The sequence below is a fragment of the Buceros rhinoceros genome, unplaced genomic scaffold (genome assembly GCF_000710305.1).
Source record: "Buceros rhinoceros silvestris isolate BGI_N320 unplaced genomic scaffold, ASM71030v1 scaffold13475, whole genome shotgun sequence".
Taxonomy (NCBI): Eukaryota; Metazoa; Chordata; class Aves; order Bucerotiformes; family Bucerotidae; genus Buceros; species Buceros rhinoceros.
Window position 1 is genome coordinate 1,580 of NW_010414653.1, and position 20,540 is coordinate 22,119.

A 20,540-nucleotide genomic window follows, 5' to 3' on the forward strand; every position below is an offset into this window, starting at 1 on the left:
GATCAGTGATTTAAGATAAGTAGAGACTGTTTCCTTAGGTACTAGGATCTTTAAAAAAAAAATTAAGAAATACAGATTCCTAGACTGATTCTTTTGCTTTGACCCATGGCTGAAGTTCTGGGCATGGATTTAAGTGATACTGTGGAATTCAAAAGTAAATTTAATTACAGTAGTATTGACATATATAGAGGCAGAGAATGGAATTGGAACACGATCATCTAGTAATGCAATAATAATTGAAATTACTTTCACAAGTACTTGCAGAACGGCATAATTAATGTATGTTGCGACCGAAACAGAGACCTTTTCTAAAAGACCCTTAGCAGTACTGCTGGTCACAGTCATCTAATACCTCTTCATGCATCTTAGAATCTCCCCTAAGATTTTTCCTCTAGACTTCTTTCAGTCTAGAGCAGGGCTTTATCTCACACTGAGTGAAAACAAGGACATTTTTATTGCCTTGGGAGAGTAAATGATATTTTACCATTTTTAATTGTTGTGCGGGATTCTACAAAATAGCAATGCCACCATCTTATGGAACCTACCTCTTTCACATGATCTGCCAAGGTACCCGGTACCCGAGCAATCACAAACGTATCTGTTCCACCCATCCCTGCATACACCATTGTTTTTACAGGGGTTGCTAAGGCAAGGTTTTGCAGTTTCTCTTGAGCATGATGGTTTTACTCCAGCTGTACTTTGAATTTCAGCCATCTGTCGAATATCTTTGCTTTGACCATCAATAAATAAATCTCTAATGCAGCCGACGTATCCATAATTGAGAAGCGCTGTCCACACCTCTGTTGGGAAGACGAGGCCTGCTTTGTTTTCTGGCAAGCCTCCAAGATACAAGTCATCATCCAAGTCAAGGATTTCGCTTTCCCCTGGTGCAGTATAAGGGGTACGTAATGTGTTCACAGATATGGTCCCTGAGAAAAGACAACAAAATGCATGATTTCAGGACATTCAGAAGATGTTGGTAATGTTGTTTTACTCATTAATCTACCTGCCACAACTGGCAAATATCTATAAACGAAACACAGGTATTCTGCTTGCACTTATACAATAATAGATACACTTCATTATTTTAACTACAACGTAGTACAAATACTGCCTGGAAGTAAACGATGTAAAAATATTTATGCACACACTGCATAGTCACGGCATCAAAAAATGTCAAAAATCACCTTTCCAGTCTTGTAGGGGTAGGGGGAATGAATTTCATTTCTTTTCAGAACTATTCCCCTTGTGCAGCAACAACAACAAAACCTCTTAGCTCCTCATATGTGATTCAAAGCATTAATGCTAAAGCTGCATTAGCAGGTTGCAACGTGGGAGGCAAACCTGTCTTTGGTTTGGATCCAAAGGCACAATATTTTAAAGGACTCTCACCACTTTCAGTGGGCTTTGGATAAGGCTTTTTTCTTCAAGTGCAGAAGGAAAAAGCTCTCATCAGCTGCCAGGCAGGCAATCATTAAGAAGATAGTGATGTGCTCCTAGAGGGAAAATCAATACGTCTGAGGCTTACCTCAAAGTTCGTGCATGTTACAAAGAGAGGATGTATACACTACCTTGGGAAATTAGAAGCATCTTTTTCCATTTCAGTTTAAAACGTAAACAAACAAAATTAAGTTTAAAATAAAGTTCTGCTTCTAGAAAGTGTTTGAACAAAGAAACTGTTATCAACTGTAAAGATCCTCTTTGTTGTACTTTTTAAAAGTAATGAGGTATCCAATTTTTACAATTTGAATAGACAGAAAATCAAAATTAGTACACGGATTCACAGAACATACTTATGTCAAACCAATTTAATTCTATTTACTACATAAAATCAATTGAAAAAAGAATCTTCACATAGATCTTCACTGAAGTGACTCCTTACCATTCTGTAGGGGTGCAAAAGCAAGCAGAATATAAATCAAAATATTATAGATCGCTCATAGGTCACCAGATTATTATAATATACTAGCCACATTACACAACCATGTTATGCACTGGACACACTATTAAAAGTGTATTGATGGTGGCAAAGCACTGAGGAATCACATTTACCACAACACGTTTATCGCACATATATACATAAAATTGAATGATTCACTATTTCCACTATCAGCATGACAGAGCTTCTGGAAGATATCACTGATTATCAAAAACACTTCCACTGTGGTGGGAATGGTGCTTGAGAATAATAAATTCAGAATGTTTATAGCACAGACATTTAAATGTGATGTTTAAGCAAACAGAAGCAGGTTGGAAAAAGACTGTCCTCTTACTTGGCTTACACCCTAAAATTTAGGCTTCTCTTTTAGCAGTGGAGTCCTGTGGGAGCTACATATTTTGTTTGCTTTTTTTGTTAGTTCGATGGGTTGACAGGTAAACTTTAACAACATGGACAGAATGAATATCTAAAGACTTCGGACATTTAGTAAAATCTCTTTGGAGCAGAGGCCTTGGGAGATCCAATGTGCATGTGAGACTTGAAACATAAATTTTAGAAGGACTGGATTCTATTACTACGAACAGTCTCCCTACCATCAGAAGAGATTTAAAGATAAAAGAAAGGTTTGCAGAGCCTCTGTAAATCTTTATGAGCATGTATAAAGAATGTTTGAGGATATGGTCAGTTTTCTCTCTTATGTATTATCAGAAATGTTTTCTGTGTCAGTTGAATAATCACATGGACAGAAAATGAACTTCCAGTCTTTACTGCTAGAAACGGGCGTGTTGAACTAAGATCCTTTTTCTTCCAAACGTCCACCTTTTAGAAACAGATATTTTGCTAACTCTAAATATTTTCATTGCCGCTCAAATTCTTGAAGCAAAATTTTGGCACTTTGGGCACGTTGAACTAAGATCCTTTTTCTTCCAAACATCCACCTTTTAGAAACAGATATTTTGCTAACTAAATATTTTCATTGCTGCTCAAATTCTTGAAGCAAAATTTTGGCACTTGGCGTGTTGAACTAAGATCCTTTTTCTTCCAAACGTCCACCTTTTAGAAACAGATATTTTGCTAACTCTAAATATTTTCATTGCCGCTCAAATTCTTGAAGCAAAATTTTGGCACTTGTATGGAACACTTGCTACAGATTTTTTAACTTAGTCATACAAACAAAAGTATTTTAAGGTTTGATTTTATTAATCAGCTGCATCAAACAAGGACACCTGTGAATGACCTGTTACACCAAGATAACCAATTTTTCTGAGAGCATCCTAGGTATCCAGGAGGACTACTTACAGGCAATAGAACATATCTGCTTCAAAAAAAAAATTAGAGATGCTTTAAAGATAATTCATACTTGTGCTCACAGTATTTCTTACTGCCGTTGTTGCTTGCTCCCACCTGTTGCTGTACAGGCTAATTTAGAATCAAATACTTAAAACCTATGTTGAGGCAGCACTTGCACCCACACAAGTTAACTCAGCTGCAGCCTCCAAACTCAAGCTCATGCTTTTGCACAGTACTGTTTTCTGTTGGATAAAGACACTTGTGTTCTCAAGCTATCCATGATGCTAGAAGACATCTAGGGCTCCATTTCTATTAAAAAAAAGAATTAAAAAAAGTAAACCTCAATGGCTTTCAATACGCAGGAAAAGACAGGTAAATCTCAGCCAGTATAGCTGCAACGTTAACACGGTGGTTCAAAATGTAAGTTTTGCAAGCACAGAAAGCTGAGAATGGTTAAAGATAAAGGGAACTGTAGGTCACCACTCTGGCAACTGTGATTATATACTGCATGTTATAAAGGATTACCCTGGAGAGAGTTTAAGTATTATTTTGAACAGATATCAACAGCATCTTAAAGAATTAAGCTTTTGACCTGCCCAAGAACTGACACTATATGAAATATGCCTTGGGAGAAGCCCTCTGAAATCTTGGTGTAATCATGGCATCTAGTGATTATGGGCAGAACTCTTCTGTGCATCTTTTTCATGTTTTGGAAGGCCATGGAACCCCTATTACTCAGCTGGACTATCTCCAATTTACTGCTGGTCATACCCACGACACTTCAACTGACCTAGATACTGTGTGTATAACCCTTAAAGTACTCTAAGTTACCTTTATTTAATCCTTTTTGTTGAGAGCTACCTCAGTCAAATAGCATCTGCAGAAGAGTGAAAGCTTTAATAACACACTCTGGCTCAGCTCTTATGTGGGAACCTGACCAAAATATCATACAGCACACTGTCTAGAACAAGAACTATGGTTATAACACAAATAAATAGGCTTTAGTCTAGCTAACTGCAGAAAACCCATGCCCGGGCAACAACAGTTTCATGCTATCGGTTACTAAGTTATCCTGTTCTCCAGCTGAACTTCTAAGAGCATGTTTAGACAGCCATCAATGCTGTCGGTATCAAAATTATATTTTATGTACCTCTGGATAGGTAATGCAAACTTTACTTACTAATTGCTTTGTCAATACAGGTGAAAAAAAATCCAAGCAAAATAAGGGGAAATGAAACAAGACTTCCAAAATACACTGAATTTTATTTTCGTTAGTTTTTTTTTTAAGATCTTAAAATCAAATACAAAACTCAAGTTCATACATCATAGGTCTGCAAAAAATAAATAATGGGTTTATAAACACCTTTGGAGTTACAGTGCATCCAGAGCTGTGACACAGAGGTAGAGTGTGCTGTTTCATATAGCTGAGGCTTTTGTGGGTTGGTTTTATTGGTTGGTTTTGGTTTTTTTCCTCTGTCTGTCATTTTTTTTGTTTGTTTGTTTTTAAGCCTGTCATCTCTTTTGAGGGGGAAGTTTTCAAGTTCTACTGAAACCATCTCAGGTTGGACCTCATGACAATGACGGATGCTACCACAGAATATGGGGATAGCAATGCACCTCTCTGCTGGAATTCAATCCCAGTACCTTTAGGAATTATAGGCAGGTAGATGCTACCACAGAATATGGGGATAGTAATACACCTCTCTGCTGGAATTCAATCCCACTACCTTTAGGAATTAGAGGCAGGTAGAAGAAACTGTTCTGTCAAATCATCAGTGTGCTCCAATCCATTTGTATATTTCTATTTACAAATGTGAAGAGAAAGCAGTTTCCAGAGAAGCAGGAAGAAGGGAAGCTGATAGAGTGTACAAATGCTGCATGTGGTCAGCACAGGAAAATGCTAATAATATGCCCGGTAACACCAACCTTTCCCACACTGGAGTTATCAACTTGGATAAGAGGGAGAAGAAGGAACCCGCTTTGTTTTAACAAAATAACCTAAAGGTAACAGAATATGACGAGGCAGCAGCAGATTGAGGAAAGCATTGGCCTCTCAATGGAAAGAGAAAACTGTAACATTAAATTGTAACATCTCTGTAGTAAGACCTATCCTTTCAGTTCTATGTTTGCATAGTGTGGAATTTCACACCAAAGACCAAGATGTTCACAAGCATGAGCTCCCTGCTATCTCTAGGAGTGGAGATTCCTTGAGCTGGCACTAATAATGGCTAAAGGAGGGAGTTCTGTAAAGACAAAACAGCCCTGTTTTGGCTAAACAAAGCAAGCAAGAAAACATTGAAAGTCCCAATGTCCGAGCAAAGATCTTTGCCTAATTAACTGCAAAATTAATGTTAAAATTCACTCCCCTCAAAATGCTAAAGAACCTGAAGCAGTACATGCTAAACATAGGTGACTATGCTACTCAACTCTCCACCCAAATTGTGCTAAATGTCACTTAATAGATAGAGACAAACAGAGTTAGGGTATAAAAAGCCCAAGTTTGAAGGGTTTAAGGCAAAGGCAAATAAGTTAGAGTACAAAAAGCCAGGAGGGGAAACACCTGGCTGGGAGGAAAAGACTGAAGACCTATCAGGAATGGTTGATGGGCTGGACTCCTCTTCCTCTACCCAAGACAAAGACGTCTTCTTGGTAAGAATCAGGCCTTCACCATAGGGTGAAAATACCTGGAATAGTTTTCTTTTTGCTAGTTCTACTGTTCTATGTTAGTAAAGCTATTATAGATTTATTCACAGCAATTCCAAATCTATTTGTATCTGTTGCTTTAATAAACTTTTTATTATTTTTATTTGCTTTGCAAAACTTTCAGTGAAAGTTCTTTCAGGTTCTGGCATGCAAATGCCAACTCTTAAACTTACTTTTGCTTCTGTGAGACAGTTTCAGTGCAAGCCTTCCAGGCTCTGGCTGGTGAAAGTTAAACTCCTACCATTAACACAACACATAGTACCTAGCATAACAGCATCCATAGCCAGGTAAGTAGTTAAACTATTTCTTTGATAAAATAACGTCTATCAGGAAACAAGCAGCTTTCTGGCAAAGTTTTTTAATACTTAAAGTAGGATGTATTCTCTGTATTTCTACCAGAAAAAGAAAGAAATGGGAAAAAGCTGATAGCATTTGGCTTCTCCAGCCAGAAAGAAGAAAAAGGGGAAGACAGAGACAATAAGTTGTGGGGTGATTTATTTAGTCTGGGAGATCATGACTGAACTCAGACTCTAAAACCAGGTAGCTTTTATCTCCAGAAACTGGACAAATATCTGCAGTCCCATAATGATCCACAGGTGCTCTGATCTAAAGTATTTCACCTGAGAGAAAAATGTAATTTAAACATTCAAACCCATCTTTATCTATTTGGAGAAACCGTGAGAAAAACTAATGACATTTTGGTGAGAATTGTCATCTTAAAGAATAACTGATCAGTACGCAGCTCCTCAAAAGGAAGAATCAACAACACCACACATATGAGCAAAATGTGAAATACACTGGCAGGCATAAAGAAGCCTGTCGTATCCCCTACTGAGCACCGGTAAGGTTCACCTTGAACTCTGAGAAAGATGCAGCTGATGATCAATAGCTACAGAACCTGACGTATGAGGATAGGCAGCAGCTGGGGCTGCTTAGTCTAAGAAGAGAACTGGAGACTGGCATAACAGCATCTGAGTCATAAAAAGTATGGAGATATGACACCAGAAAAAAAAGTGTAGTGTATTTTGAGCCTGCTGTAAACAAGGAAATTATGGACAAAATGGCTTATTTTGCACACAGAAGTATTTGGTTTATGAGTGATTAGAGGTTGCACAGTATCCACCGTCGGGGCAACTCAACACACATCTGTCAAGACTGACACAAGTACATTATCACTGCTTTCATTAACGGTCATAAAGGACCTTTCAAGGGCACCCCATTTCAACTTTTCTATGAGCTCATGAACGAATGAAAAACACTATCAGGATCATTGGAACAATTTTCCTTAAAATGTAAGGCAAAGCCATTATCTCAAATATGTGAACTATTAATATTTGTTGAAATAAAAACGTGTAAATCTGGCAGTTCTTAAAAGGTTGGAAAGATGGAGAAAGGAGTATATAGAAATGTACCTGTAAAAAAAGAACTTGCAACAACGATGCATGTAATGGATATCATCAAAGCAGTATTTCCACTGAGATACTGATTATAGTTCAGCTCTAATTACATACTCTAGAGAAAATTTCTGGTATTTTAGTTCAAAATTTCAGTGACTTCTTAGCCCTTAAATGCTACCTACCTATGAATACATTGTGATACATTGTTTTAATTGCCACACTCAGTTGGATGTTAAAGAGAGTAAGTTTCCTCTCTGATTTCACTGTCTAATGATGATTTCCAAAAGATGAATGGCAGTTTAGTCAAAAAACACTCAAAAGGTTATCCTTGAACATGGCAAACAGTTTAACAAAATGTTAAACAATATTCAAGTCTCAGAAAACAGCTATTAAACCTAACCCTACTGTGTTAGAAGAAAAACTGTGAGCAAAGACCTCTACAGTTGCTCCATGGTTGGTGTTTTGTTTTGGGTTGTTTTGGGTTTGTGACTTTTTTCCCCCAATTCTTCTACTGCAGAGTTGGCAGCACTGTTAAGGAGCAGAACAGACAAACACTTCCCTTAGGTATGAGTTAATGAGCCTCTCCAACTACATTCATTGTCTCAGCAATTTACTTCTTCATGAGTACGTGTAAGAAACTAAGACATATGTCTAAAACTTGCCTCAATTCTGATCAGTTAAATACGAAGACTGTAACTACACCTACTACAACTATTCTGAACTCTATACTTAAGTGGCCTATTTCGTTGCTTTGTGTGAATGTGAAACACGTTTCTTATCAAGAAATGGTGAAAAATCAGAGTAAAGTATTCTAAATACACTTCACATCCTGTGTGCTAAAGCACAATATAACAGCTGTGATGGTGATGTGACCACAGCATACACCCCATGGCCAAGCCCAAGGGCACATGTGAGGCAGCTATGAAGCTACTGTCCTTCATAGGATTCAGAAGCACCATGAATACTGGGAAGGCAACTCAGTTCACATGAGAGGACACAGCAGATGGTACCAGGTTCTGTCAATAGGTCTAAGTTGTGACAGTAGGTCTAAAGTTTCTTCAGGAAAAGGAAATTAAAGGACATTGACTCTTCCCTCTTCCTTGTATTTCCCCAAATTTGAGTGTGTCAGCAGAATTACTAGTGATTAGGGCCTGAATAAGTACAGTTTAAAAACATGCTCTCATTCCTTTCATCTCCCCAACCACAGTCCCGGACAATGGCAAAGTCATTAGTTTAGAGTGGATGTTCCCTGTGACGGAGTCTGGAAGAGAGCAAGGAATGAAAAATAAATCAAGTACTTGCTGATCCAGCTAATACGAAAGTCAAGGAAATTAGCAAAGCTCCTTGAGAAATGTCAGAGCTTTCTATTATCTGAGAGAACCATTCTACATTGGATTTGAAGGCTGAGAGTAACTTCACTTTAAAAAATAGCTACAGGTTATTTGAGCCTCTTACTAATTAAAAGGAGAATCTCTTCCTTTATACTTGATAGGTTGGGAGATATTTTGTTAGCAGCAATAAGAAAGTCTCAGAAAAGCCATTTTTTATATATATATAAGGTATATTCATTCACTTAGGCAAAAATTCTGAATGTAAGCAAGTGAAAAGTGATCATATTCATATGATTTCCAGTGTGTTTGATTTTGTCTAGAGGAAAGAAATGAAAAAGCTTCCTGGAATAGCAAAGAGGTTTTTATTATTCATGGAAAAAAGCATAATAGACCAATACGCGTCAGTCATGAAGAAATAATCTAAACATAACACATCAGTACTTCCTATTCCAGTTGGAAGATAACAGGAACACACGGTTCATTGTTTGTTTTAATTGCTAAGCAGCCCAGTCGTTTTACTGGGTTAAATCTGATGGTCTAAGACACTAGTCAGCCAATGCTCTTTCTCATTAAGAAAAATAACAGCATTACTATTCTAATTGGTGCTTCTCCTACTGTCAAGTGTTATTGTATGTATTACAATCACAGAAAATCTTCAATGCCTGGTTCAGATTTCAGCTAAAAATGTAGTTTGTCAATCCATATGCCTACATATTTATTAAGTACTCCTAGTAATAGTTGAGTGTTTTAGGGTGAATAGGTACTATAGTCACCTTTCAAGAGTGACAGGGTAAATAAAGTTCACCAGTTTGATCATAGGTGATTCATCAGATGGATTCATTTTTCTCTTACATATATATTTGACTATAATTCTATTTAAAAATCTGATGCAGTCCTGATCACCAGGTATATATGTCGCTTCCTAAAGTTAGTCTACATTCTTGCTGATGTCCATAAACAGATTTAAAGAATTAAATAAAGTGTGCCCTAAACTCTCTTAATGGCACTTGTAAGCTACAGATTTGTGAAGCAACAGAAGTGCAGAACCTATCTTCAAATGTAAACAACTACTATGCATTTATTTCTTTTCTCTTTAGTTGTGTTGACTTTGGATATAGGAATAAACTTTGCTTTCAGTGGAGTGCCATAGGCACAATAATTACAGGATTTACTGCCTCATATGAATCACTGAAACAGCACTTAAAAAAGAAGCCTGAAATGAAGACTGCAGCATAAATAATAAAACCACTGAATAATCAATCACAATTCAGGATTTTGAGAACTTGTGTGTTTTGTTGTTTGGGGGTTTTGAATCTTTTTAGGGGTTTTTTGGTTGTTTTTTTTTTTTACCTCAAGAAATGTAAATAAGCAACTGACATATTATAATCAGAAAATCAAGCTCTCTACTATTAAAACTTGAAACCACACAGCTCAGGAATCAAATAGTTATTTTTCATAATCTTTGGGTAGACTGATCAATTCAATTTGGTCTGACTTTCAGCATGGATTTGACTGAAATCTTTTATTTAAACCTGCACCTAAGATTCACTTGATCTGAAATCTGATTTGTGTGAAGAAAGTAAGTCATAAACGAATAACTTTTTGGGGTGAAGTTTGGGAAAGAAATTATAAATGCAAGTCATGGAACAGGAGTCACCAGAAGGAAAAAAGTGGGGAAAACCCTATAAAATCCAAAGGAAGAGCAGTTTATGTTTTTCAACAATCAATTTCAGAGCACACATGAACTTCAGTCTGGATACCGGTATTAACTGGAAAATTATTTAATGGACAGAATTACACCCCCACACCCTCAAAACCTGGCATGAACTACAGGAAAGATACCATAGAAAAGATTTGTCATTCAATTAATAGATATTGATTATTTGCTGAAGCCAAGATAAATACTAACGAGCAGATGCAGCGGAAACACAAGGACAGTTTCACTCGTTAAATGCATTTAATGCTGTAACAGATTTCAGTAGGATTAAGAAGACATTATAAATTCTTTATTTTTACCCTTTTCTGTGAGATCATTTATTGAATAAACTACTATAGAATATGAATCATACTAACAGAATATGGCAAGCAACATTTCCATTTCTGCTGATATGTGTTAGCCATTCATTAGCATCTCATTTAATTATGCCAAGATCTGTTGCCATGATTAGAAAGTCTGTGGTGTTTCTGTTTCTGCCATCTATTCCCTATGCTGGAGATTACTTTCAGTAATTTTTTTTGCTTTATTTTTATTCTTGAAACTTGCCACTTCAGCTATTTGGTGTAAGCAAGTACAGAGGGAGGCTACAGTTTGTTTTTGAAGTACACAGCACACTTACTTACTTGCAAGATTAAGTACCTGATTACCCAATGGATGTTAATATATTTCACACTGCAAATCATTGTATTCTGGTACTTGACAGTAACGACTACTTATATCTCCCTTATTTTTCTGACAATACACAACTCTAATAGTGGCAACATAATATATTGACAGTATTCTCTCAGCCACTCTTGAAAAAAACCATACTAAATATTTAAAAAAGCAGCTTACCTGACCGTCCATCCCGTTGAAAATCCACATGATACCATTCACCATCATTCACCTTCTTCTGCAAGGCTTTTATTTTTATAGTACCTGATCCCATATCTAGTAGCAGGTAGAGGTGGCCATCAAGCATCTCAATGGCAAAAAAGTCAACCTTCACCATCTGTGGGTGTTTGGCATCTTTTTGGTGCCTGGGTTTTCCATGACTGAAAAGAATCAGGCCATTTGGCTCAGTTGTACGAAAGTCAAATGATATCGAGCCTGTTTTCTTGGCATTCCACTTTGGCAAAGAGATGAAAGACTCTGGTGTTTCAAATGTTATTGGATCTAAGGTTGCAACATTCTCACATTTAAACGCTACAACCCCATGAATCTTCATTTTAGGATCTCCTTGCTTGGCAAGTCGAGATAACTCCAACCTGACATCATTATTTTTATACACAACCTGCAAGCAAAACAGAGAAGTTACGAAGAGGAACATGACGATTTTAACTGAAGAGATATATAATTCTGAACAGGCATGTTATTTAAAGGATAATAATGATGATATTTAAAGATCATAATTCAAATACACAGAAATACACAGAATTCAAATACACAGAAAATTAAATAACTATTTTCATTGTCCAATGATTTAATAAAGTTTTCATTAAACCAAAGTTGCTCTAAAAATATTGCTAGAGTTAATTCAGAGAATCTGAAGGAATCTGCACATAGTTTATACTATCAGTTGCAAATTAGCTTGCTTGGTGGCCTTGATTGCTTAAAAGCCTCTTTGCACAGCTGTCATGCTACATGAGAGAAGTATTAGTTTTCTTCTTCCTCTAAACTCTTTGTCACTCTCTTAAATCTTCTGTTCATGTACAGAAAAGGTACCAAGGTCTGATACTTTATAATTTAACATCTTTTCATTTTATCCTTGGAGCTGAGGAATCCTAGCATCTATGGTATTCATGAAGCTATAAAATAGGGAAACTAATATCATATGGATCAAACCAGACAAAGCCAGGACCATCTTCGAGCCAGCTCAGTTGGACAAAAAATAAGACCACTTACGTATTTTCCCTGACTGAATATTTTTCTGATAAAAATGAAAGGAAACATTACTTTTAAATCCAGCTAACCTCCACAGCAAATATTCTTGCTTCAAATCACATATTTACTCTGCACAGGGAAGCCTGTCATGATATAACCATTTCTCAGTGTTCTAGACTTTACCATTATATTCTGAAATTGCTATCTTTTCTGTCTTGTCAGGGTACAGGGACTGCTTAAATATAAGTAGTAAAGGTGTGCACAAGTATTTTGTCAATATTTTTAATTATTAAATAAATCATATACTCAAGCCAAAATACCACTGAACATGAATGTGAATGCATAGTGACAGAAGCGAAAACCTTCTTCTCTCTTTCTAAGGTTAAACCTACATTAGAAAGCAATTTGGAGCAAAAGCAGTAGCTCAGCAAATCAAAGCACTTTTTGCTGATGCCTCTTCATCTACAGATTGTTTACAATTCAGGACTAGATCATGTCTGGCCCCCACTCTAGTGTTTCATCTATACAATGTAGCCTGAAGCAGGCCAGGGGACCAATCATTGGTTTAAACCTTACAGTTCTATTAGAGGTTAGAAAGCGCTTACTAAATACTTAAGATAGGGCTTCTGGATTAACTTCCCCTAAAGCCTAGTTTGAACACAAATGAAACCCACTCTGCAAACTGATCTGACACACAGTAAGTGGAAGAGATGGAGGATGTGCTGGAGAACTCTGCTACCACTAGAAATCAAAACATTAACATACACACAATCTAAGACGGCACACCCCATAAGTGATAGCTGCTATGGAAAAATTGCATTTAAAGATAACAGAACACTAAAAAGGTGATTGATAGATTGACTTTTTTTGCTGTAAGATTTACGTTCTTTCAAATTACATCATTATCCACCCAGCAAATTTCATCACAAGCCACTAAGAATGTGTTTTAAAACTAATAAATAAGCCTATTTCTGATTATATTTCAGAAGCATAAATACTGCTGTTCCCATTGGAGATGTGTCTCCAAAGACAGTAAATAAACCTCACTGCTGAATCCTGACAGCAGAAATGATACTCTGCCACAGAAAGGTAGATAAGATGTGTTGCCTTAAGTGAAGATAGCAGAAGTGACTAGAACTGGACTAACTTGTAAATCTTAGAGGATAAGGATCCTCCATATTTGCATTTATCAAATATTACTGTCAGACCTCAGAGATCACAGATTATGCAAAGGGATTTAGAGGAGTACTGGAGAATAAGCACATGCAAGTGGTCTCCCATTGGGGTGACTTTCTGTCTTTAGGGTGAAGAAAGCTGAAAGACAGAAGAACGTGGCAAGAAGCCAGTAGCCTGACAGGCAATATTACTTCGAGGTATCTAGTCTCATGAAACATTGGTCACTTTCTGTGATAAGAGGAATTTTGGATAGCTTCCAGCTCATTTGAAGGAGTTACAGGGAGCAACCTTTCTAGAATAGACTGAAAAGCATTAAACAGAAGCTATAGGACATGATAAAAAAAAAAAAGAACAAATGGGCTCTCATTAGAATTAAATCATGTTGTTGACAATGAGAGTAATTAAGGCAACAAAGAAAGAGAAATTATTCTTTAATTGCCTACTGAACAAAGGCAGGTACCAAGACAATACATATAAGTGTACAAAAAGAATTTCTTGTTTATGGACAATTTCAAATTGTCTGATATTAGTGAAAGCTGCCTAATAAAATTAGTCAGCTGACTAATAAAATTAGTAGTTAATAGCTATGTTAGAAAAACTGAGCAGAGAAAGGGAGAGTTAAGCTTTCCTTGATGTCTAAAATATCTCTAGAGGCTTTGAAGTCATTTGCAAACTCAGAAACCACAATTTTTAATAGATAAAGTTCAAGGACCTGATGGACTAAGCACAAACAGGAATACTGGCAATTGTTTTCTCAATAACATGTCACCAGCTCTTTAAGTAGCTTAATATATAACATACGAGGGAAAATTGCTAGAGCACTTCAGTGGCATTGGAACACTGAAAATTTTATGCCACAAATATTAAAACATTTTGGATCCCTAAATATTTCGTATGACAATTTATTACTTCCATATTCCACAATTAAAACTTTGCAATTACTGAGATGTGAATGATTCATTGGGTGAAAACAGAATAAAGTCTACATCTATGTTTTAGAGTGTTTGTACTCTAAGTTTTAGGGTGTTTATATTCTTTCAATCTTACAAAATTGAAAATTTGGAACTGAATTATCATGGATAATTACTATTGTAACAGAAATATATGAAGAATAACAGAAAACCATAACTGAAAAGAACTGTAAGCTCTTCGCACAGCTAGCATGTGGAAGCCCATTTTCTGGTGTTCTGCTGTGATTCTTACCCCTCTCCCCACCTCCCTGTCCATGAAAGATATACACAGCCATCAGGGAGGCACAGCAAAAGGAGGAATCCAGACCTTCACAGAAACAAGCAGTCATTAAATTTCAGGAAAAGAACTGAGCAGTAAGGAATATTTCCGAGACTAATATCTGTTTTATGTCTCATGGAGGTATTTGCTTCAGAATTGATAGCCTCTAGGCAAAAATAATTTACTCATTTATTATTTTCCAAAGATTCTTCCTTTTAAATTATTTTCCTGTACATAATGACAAACACGCTTTTAATGGGGCTTATATTATCGACTGCTCACCCAATATATTGTTCTTTAATATTAACTCAATACATTCCGTCTCCAACAGAGACACGGATCCACAATTAGTCAAGTGAAGGTAATTTGCAATGGAAAGATCGTTGAGTCACATCCATCTTTACTCCCACACAACCTATCAGTCGTATCATTGCACTGCTATGCACTTCCTTAGCATCTCTTGGGCTGGCCCTGGTAAGGACTTGCTTGCTCTTGCACTAACTGTCATACCTGAGAAACAACAATGTAATTTTCCTGCACACAAAACTGCCAGCCCTCAGGGAATTGCATCATGTTATTAAGAGCACCTTGAATTTGTCTTCTACTCACTATGTTCTTTCCTCTTAATATTAAGTAAGGTTCAAGACCTCAGTCTTTAAAATATATAGTTATCTCATTCTTGGAAACTGCAAAAACTCCCTAAACTCCCAAGAAAAAAGGAACAGTCAGCAATTCCTCACATAACTTGCTATTGAGCTATCCAAAGTAGGAAATAAATTTGTTTTCCAGGATAGAAAGGACAGAACTATATGCATTTTATGATCAAGATATGAGCGCCCACCACATGCCAGGTGACTTACAACATCACAGTGCTGTGTCTTCACAAATAAGTACAGCTAAGAGACAGCAAATATTAACTTCAGCTCAGCACTCTCTTTAACACGTTCTGTGGTCATCTTGGAACACAAGCAAAATTATTTCATGTTTTCAATGATGAATCATGTTTATAACTTATTGCAAACCAGGGCTCTAGTGTGCAATGGACCCTAGAAACATGCGGAGAATTCACAGCAGACCTTGCCGGTAGTCATGGCAGGTGCCTTCAACAACAAAAAATGCAGCAGCGTACCCTATGGAAATATATTAATAAATTGACTATCTATAAATGTATGAATGACTTTGATAAAAGGTGAGGGAGAAGATGAGGAATTTACTGTTGATATTAGAGATGTGTCCTAAATATACAACAGTTAAAATACCAAATTAGAAAGTCAATATAATAAAAACATTAATATCAACAAAACTTTCTTTTTACCCTATTATAAAATTTATAACCATGAAAGATGTGAAAGAACACAGAATTCAACACCATTTTCGATTCAAACTGCAGCCCTTTCCGTGTTAAAGGTTTCTGTGTGTCTTGTACATCAATACTGTGAGTGAAGAAATGTCCTTACTCTTACTTATTTTAGAACACTGACCAACTCTGCTAGCAATAGCCTTTCAATCACCGTGATTAAAAGCCTTTAAATTGCTACGAAGCATTTCTTTGAAATCACTTCATACTATTAAAACCAGATATGATCCTTAAGGATGTACTGACACCACATAATTTGCAGCATCTACGTTAACTTGAGAAGCAAAGAGAAAGCAGGAGTTGAGAGCACTACATTACGACTTTGCTCGGAAGATCGTGTCTGTTTACTTAATAGGGAACTGAGGACAAAATACTTTTCTAACTGCGGTTTGAACAAAGGGATGAATCCAGTCTCTAAATCTGTTTAAAAAATGAAACATATAAATCCTTATGTTACCATAAAGCAGTATTTTCATGAAACCTGGATCACCTAGTACAAACAATGGCAGTTAATTTTCTAAAATGGAGACTAGTATCATCCAAAATGGCTCAGGTAGGTTCTGTTAACCTACAATTTTATGCTGCACGGTTAAGTCAGCAGGAGATAACTTACTGATGTCAGAAAATGTAGCAATGGGACTAAGTGAAGCCTGAGGCAATTTTATCAGGCTGCTTTAACAGACATTGGAATTTCTGTGCTCATCAAGAACTACCTGGTGCATGCAGCATCATGTTCCCCAGAAATTCATAGACAAAACTGATCATTGAGAGTTACCATACATTTTTCTTTAGTATTTGCTGAATGATTTTGAACTAATCCATGAATGTCAGCTTCTCACAGGAGGTTCCTCAATTTGCTAATACACCTCAATTCACTTCCAAGCTCCAGAATGAAAATATCAAGGAACACAATAAACTACAGAATATTTACACAAAGCTTTAGGAGTTCCAGTTCAAATGTTTGCAGTGGCACATATTCTGAACACAATGTGAAAACACACCATATGAATGACAAAATGACCACAGCTATTCAAGCCTCAAGGATTACTCAACTTTATAAAACAACTTTGTTTTCTGAACACAGACAAGAGATTAGCAGGTATAATGAAGACTCCAAGAAAACAATTTATTCGTCCTCAGATGAAATGGTTTTAATTTTCTGGAAGTGGATACTTGTGTGTGTGGTGGTAGTATGGGGCATTTAGAGAGTCATTTTGAGCACTAAACCAAAAACCAAGTGCCTATGATCCTACTAAGTGGGAGGTAAGCCTCAAGATGACAGTAGAGGGTTCCATGGTATAGATACATAAACACCTAGAGAAAATACTAGTGTGTGCATTTTGCTCCATTATTTTAGATCAGTTAATACAGTCTGGGAAACTGCTCTTCAAATTTCAGCTCAAAAAAATAAAGCTTGACTTTATAGAGCTATGGAAAAATAAAAAGCATGTCTAATCAACTACAGTGCCAGAAATCTATGGAATATAGAGCTGGGAGTGAGTTTCACATTCTCCTGACTCTTCTACCTGCTCCCTCTGAGCACCCGAAACTGTGGGATGGAAGCAGGGCACACTGAACTCTCCACGCACTCTACTAAAATTGGACTTGTCTCTTCCATGGTGACAGAAGAGGAAAGAAACCCACATGAAAGGCTATTGATTGCCAAAGTCCAAAGGAGCAATGAACACTTCTTAAGTTATCCAATAGGATAGGATAGTTATCCAATAGGAGAAAAAAAAGAGTATTTATTGATTGGAAATCTAAAATGTCTATATTAGGTCTCCCTTCTCGCAGTGACTTTTGAAAAACGTGAAATGGACTTTTTCAAAGCTAACATTGTTCATATAGCATGATCATATACTTTGTTCTACTGTTTATAGCTTTAGATATAGCAAGTACGTTTTAAAATCAGACATACTCTCCACTTTGTCCTACAAGCTAGAAAGAAAAGAATCACAGAATCATCTGGTTTGGAGAGACCATCCAGCCCAACCATTCACCCTGAACTTGTCAGGGTCCCTGTACCATGTCCCTCAGCACCACATCCACACGGCTTTTAAAAAACTCCAGGGATGGGGACTCCACCACCTCCCTGGGCAGCCTGTTCCAATCCTTAATGACCCTCTGTGTAAAGAAATTTTTCCTGATATCCAATCTAAATTTCCCCCGACGCAACTTAAGGCCGTGCCCTCTCATCCTGTCATTTGCAATATGGAAGAAGAGACTGACTCCCACCTCTCTACAACCTCCTTTCAGGTAGTTGTAGAAAGCAATAACGTCTCCCTTGAGTCTCCTCTTCTCCAGGCTAAACAATCCCAGTTCCCGCAGCCGCTCCTCATAAGGTAAGTTCTCTAAACCCTTCACTAGTTTCGTTGCCCTTCTCTGAACCTGCTCCAGCACCTCAAGATCGTCCTTGAAGTGAGGGGCCCAAAACTGGACACAGTGCTCAAGGTGTGGCCTCACCAGTGCCGAGTACAGGGGGACAATCCCTGCCCTGCTCCTGCTGGCCACACTATTGCTGAGACAAGCCAGGAGGCCATTGGCCTTTCTTGGCCTCCTGGGCACACTGGTGGCTGCATCATTAGATTAATTCTTCCTGTTAAAAGCCAGGGCCAGTAATCCAGGACTTTGGGTTTCACCTGCATCTGAATATCTCAGAGAACGTAACTTCTCCTTGCTTCACTGTAAAATGGTTACACCATTTTGTCACAGGTTAGAAACTCACATGAAGACTGAAGTCTGCATTACCAGCATCGGGTCCAGTGGAACTTTGGCCAAAGTCAGTCACATTGACATACACATTTCCTACAGAGTGTCCTCCCTCCCCTCTTCTTTTTAAGGATGGCAGCCACCATGACAAAATGAGTATTCTGACTTTTTATTGTGCAGCTAGACAGTACTAGAACACACTGGCCCTTCGCATGGAAAAATAAAATGTACCCAATCTGGTCAAAAGCTACACTCAAAAGCTGAGCTTGAACAATCCATATCTCAGGGTAAATAAGAAAGTGTAATTTACTATGCCATCATCTCATACTCAGCTAGAGCTTTAATGCCACACTGAATGGCTAACTAGAGACAATAAATCTGTGATGTTTATTGTTTCTGTAACCAAGCAACACGAACATTTTCTGCACTCATCTTTCTTAATATCACAGGATATACTGCACGTCAGACATTTTTAAAACCTCTGTTCAGAGAAAAGAGACATAACGCACACAAATATATGTTCTATTTAAATGGCTTATTATCATATCTCTGCAAATTCTAGGAAGGGAAATGGGTACAAAAAGAAAGGTAAAAAATTAGCATAGTTCTATGGAATTCCACTACAGATTCAGTAACACATCTGAAGGTCCACTGTAGGTTCTCTGACAACCACCACTGTCCTACCCCCAAACAATGATGTTAAAAGAATGCAAAAAACCACCCACAACAACAAATAACTCGTGGTTTGGTACAAGGAAGATATCTTAATCACTCTAAGGGAACTTAAAAAGTTGGTAATGGTTACATACAGTTGTAGACACACTAATCCGGTACTAATAACCAGTAAAAGTAATAGGTATATTGTGACTGTTACAGGGCACCATTTGGAGGAACTTTTCACTTGCTTTCCTTTCGATTCCCTGTGCAGTACTGGGAATGTTGCCTCAATTTCATGCATCAGTTCCCTATTTGCAGAATGAATACACTTGTGATAGCCGACCCACTGGGCAGACTGGTCTCTGCTGCTGCAGTTTTGAATGCTGATCTCAGAACTGTTTGTTTTTCTCTCCCACTTTGACTGCCTGAATAGAGACATCTAAAGAGGATGCCAGAGAATGCCTTTCTGTGTTCTCAATTACAGGCATATCATTTAACATGTTATATTAGAAGAAGTTAGAAAAAAAGGGTTTTTTTTCTTCTTTTCCTAACAAACTTGACAATGGGATTGTTGTGTTTTTCACCCTGCTGTGGACACAAGACTTTTGAAGATCTTTTTTCCCCTCTTCAGTAGACTATTTTGTTATTCTTTGTATATCCTGCTGTCAGCTGCCAGATACCTAAATGTTTCTGACTGTGGTTGCTATGCGTTCTGTTAAGAAACAAGTTCAAGTTTTCTCTGCCCACCACTCCCACACACACTCTTTAACTTCCCGTGGCAAAGATTCACAGAAATTTCTTGGCAACATCTAAATTACAGAATTTAGGAACAAGTTTGTTCCACAGAAGCTCAATCAGCTCCTGAGTAGGAATAAAGCCTTCGCCAAGACATAAGTCGCAAAACAAAACCAAGAGAAACAAGAATCACGAGAAGAAAACCAAAATGTACCATTTGAGGCAAACTAGCTTTACATTAATACGTTATATAAAGTCTAAGGAAGAAAACAAACAATATGCTACCTCCGGTGACTGTCTGGGAAAAGAAAGGGCTGCAGGAGACTCCAATGGTGTGCTGGATTTCAGCTTTTTCCTCCCCTTTCTTTCACTGTGCAGCAAGAGTTACCAATGACTAATTCTGCAGAAAAGCCAGAAATGTGCTATTTTTCCTCTT

The 20,540-nt window shown here is 37.3% G+C and overlaps 1 protein-coding gene across 1 annotated transcript in view; it reads right to left on the bottom strand.

Moving 5' to 3' along the window:
* Positions 1-545: 545 nt before the first annotated feature.
* LOC104494345 (neurexin-1-like) overlaps positions 546-20,540 on the bottom strand; it is a gene marked incomplete at both ends in the record, with an annotated part of 20,937 nt that continues 942 nt past the window's right edge. The window contains 2 exons of the mRNA XM_010137161.1: positions 546-929; positions 11,212-11,650. Coding sequence (XP_010135463.1) covers positions 546-929; positions 11,212-11,650 — 823 coding nt within the window. The remainder of the gene's footprint in view (positions 930-11,211; positions 11,651-20,540) is intronic.